Here is a 2,796-nt window from a genome sequence, read left to right on the forward strand (position 1 = left end):
AGTCTGACCGCTAGATGTCGCTAAAAGTTAAATGCTGTAGCTTTAAGTATCAAATGTGTGAACGTTTGACACCACTGCTTAATATTAGGACTACAGCAGCAAAATAGTAAATAGAACACACTCTATTCTAACATTACTTATTGGTGGTTTTTACATTGTTTTTAATGGATGCAGCAACATTTAAAACCTGATAAATATAAAGACTGATTGCATTTAAATGCAAAATATTCACTAATAATTTGTGGGTTCTTGAGATTAAATTATTTTAAAATAAAGTCAAAAGTTTTATTAATTTTAATTAATATTTAAAACATTTACCTTAATAACAGTAAGCACAATTGTTTTTATTTATTTGACATTATACACCATTGAACATTTCTGTAAATGTGTGAGTATTAGCTATGTAGCTGGTTGCCAGCTGTTGTCCCTGGGCAAGGTGTATAATGCCAACAACAATTATAAAACACTCTTTATGGGAGTGTTGGCCTAGTAGTTAGAGCAGTGCGCTTGTGCTCTGAGAAGGTTGCAAGTATCTGGTTTGATCCCCAAAAGCCTCTACTCTGGGACCCTGAGTAAGACCTATAACGCCATACTGCTCTCCGGGCGCCACGCAATGGCAGCCCACTGCCCCCCAAGGGGATGGTTCAAAATGCAGAGATAGCAGCTTGCTAGCTCAAGTTGTAAGCCACTCGTCCTGCATACAGGGGTTCATATCCCAGCTGGGGGGAATGAGCTGCCCGTGGGGGTCGTCAGGCAAATCCTTTATGCTAATGCCTGCTTTGGGGATTGGCAGCTTGTGGTTAGAGCATTGCACCTGGAATCCAGAGGTTCTGAGTTCAAGCCCCACTCCCATGGACTGAGCAAAGACCCATAACCCCACTTTGCTCCCCGAGCGGTGCATAATGACAGCCCACGGCTCACCCAGGGGCATGGATTAAATGCATTTGTTAATTTCGTTGCTCTGTGCTTGTGACAGTGTCATGGCAATAAAACGCCCCTAAAAATCAAACATAAAACAATTTAAAGAAATTGAGGCTACAAAGTTACAAGAGCAGATCGTACACACATTTACTTTTCATTTCATTTAACAAATCATATAAATTTCAAGATTACAGCTCCTATTAAATCAAGTCAGGTTTAACATTAACATAATATCGTGCAATAAAATGCGTCTTCCCAGGTAAAGCGGGACCCGAAACGGCCTCTGGGCTGGATCCCAAGTAGCTCCTCTAGAGAGTTAGAAAAGCTTTTTCTCATCGGACTTTGATCAGACTCTAAATCTGATTCAATATGGGCGCACTGAGAGAGAAGTTGTCAAATTTTGATTGCGCTGCTTCAAGCTGATCCACTCAAAGTGAGCAGACCCTCTACTGCCTTTTATGAAGAGGGAAAACCATTAGCTTTGATATGCAGCCATAACATTAAAATGTTATAGGCTGTGAAGTCTCAGATGTGACAATAGGAGCTACTAGTAGATGTTTGATGTGTTTTGATGGCTGTTTTTGAGGGAGCAGAAGAGAGAGGGGAGAGGTTCTTACTGGCTTTGAGGAGTATTTCGGTTGCCTGCTGCTGAACTCTGTCTCTGGCTGCCTCCAGCTCACACTCAGCCTCCTTCTGACGGATTTCTATAATCTCGGAGTTCTGGGTCACCTCGTCCAGCTGCTTGGTTAGGTCCTAAAGAAGAGTCAAAGCAATGCAAGCAAACTTAAACGATGCAGGCATATGTGATTTAGAAGCAGAAATAAGTAAAGAACAACACATTGGATATCTGCAATCGGGGTAACTTTTTCGCTTCGTTTCTAATGTCGTTTCCAAGGAAAGGGGGTAGCTCTTTTTACACCAATATGAAGATTTAAATAAACTAATAACCTCTTTGCACCCCCTTTGACTTTCCTTGCTCTGTTGTCATTAGTGTTGCAACGATGCCATTTTTTGGGGCCTGATACCCGATACCTGCCTGTGCAGTATTGGCCGATACCATCTGTTTTAAAATTGATGTGTGTGTGTGTGTATATATGAAGAACTGCATACTACTTTGATATAAAATAATTGCCATCATGGTATGGAAGTAAATCTGTGTCGCTGGGATTTGAATTAAAAATGCCACTGAAATTTAAATGTTGTATGTTTGTACTTAATGTTTCAGTGTTAAAATATATTTAGAACACATTTTTGACCTAAAAAGAAGTTCATTGTCATTATTTCTACACAGTTGAAATTTCATTTGTTATTTTCTCTTCAAGCTAAAAAATCACATTACTATTTCAAAGTGATTAAATTTTCAATACTTATTTTTCAGTTTAATTTTTGCGTGTTAAAAAAAATCTGCATATAAAAAAATGCAACCTTTCAAAATTAATACTCAATATTTTCAGCCTCCTGAGATTCAACTGGCTCTATTTCACTGTCTTAAATTCGGCGTCTAAATTCAGTGTAAAAAGGGAAGGGTTACTTCAGGTCACAGACATTAGCAATGGATTGTGGTGTCCAACACCCAGCCAATCCCGTTCACGTGACGTGACGCTTGTGGCTCTCATACGGAAGGAAAACCAGCATGACGGAGCCGGTCATGCAAGCTAATGCTAACTCAACAGTGATATTATTACTTTCATTTTTCTGTAGTTCAGTTAGCATTAGCGTGCATGACCGGTGTAGGTACCAGATTGACTTGGGGGCCTGCGCCTTTTGATGATGTCACAATACATAATTGTTTTAACGTTTGCACAATTGCGCAAAAAATTTTGATTGGTCTGGACAGCTTACTAAAGTAATTATAGCGGGGTGTAGGTTTTATTC

General features: G+C 39.6%; 1 protein-coding gene across 3 annotated transcripts in view; it reads right to left on the minus strand.

Annotated features, from left to right (window-relative positions):
• The window catches only part of fam184a (family with sequence similarity 184 member A), a 278,742-nt gene that overhangs the window by 118,980 nt on the left and 156,966 nt on the right, over positions 1–2,796 (minus strand). For all 3 annotated transcript variants that reach the window (XM_015372804.1, XM_015372806.1, XM_015372805.1), the window contains one exon: positions 1,539–1,674. In XM_015372804.1, the coding sequence (XP_015228290.1) occupies positions 1,539–1,674 (136 nt within the window). The remainder of the gene's footprint in view (positions 1–1,538; positions 1,675–2,796) is intronic.

The sequence above is a fragment of the Cyprinodon variegatus genome, unplaced genomic scaffold (assembly GCF_000732505.1).
Source record: "Cyprinodon variegatus isolate N-32 unplaced genomic scaffold, C_variegatus-1.0 Scaffold76, whole genome shotgun sequence".
Classification (NCBI taxonomy): Eukaryota; Metazoa; Chordata; class Actinopteri; order Cyprinodontiformes; family Cyprinodontidae; genus Cyprinodon; species Cyprinodon variegatus.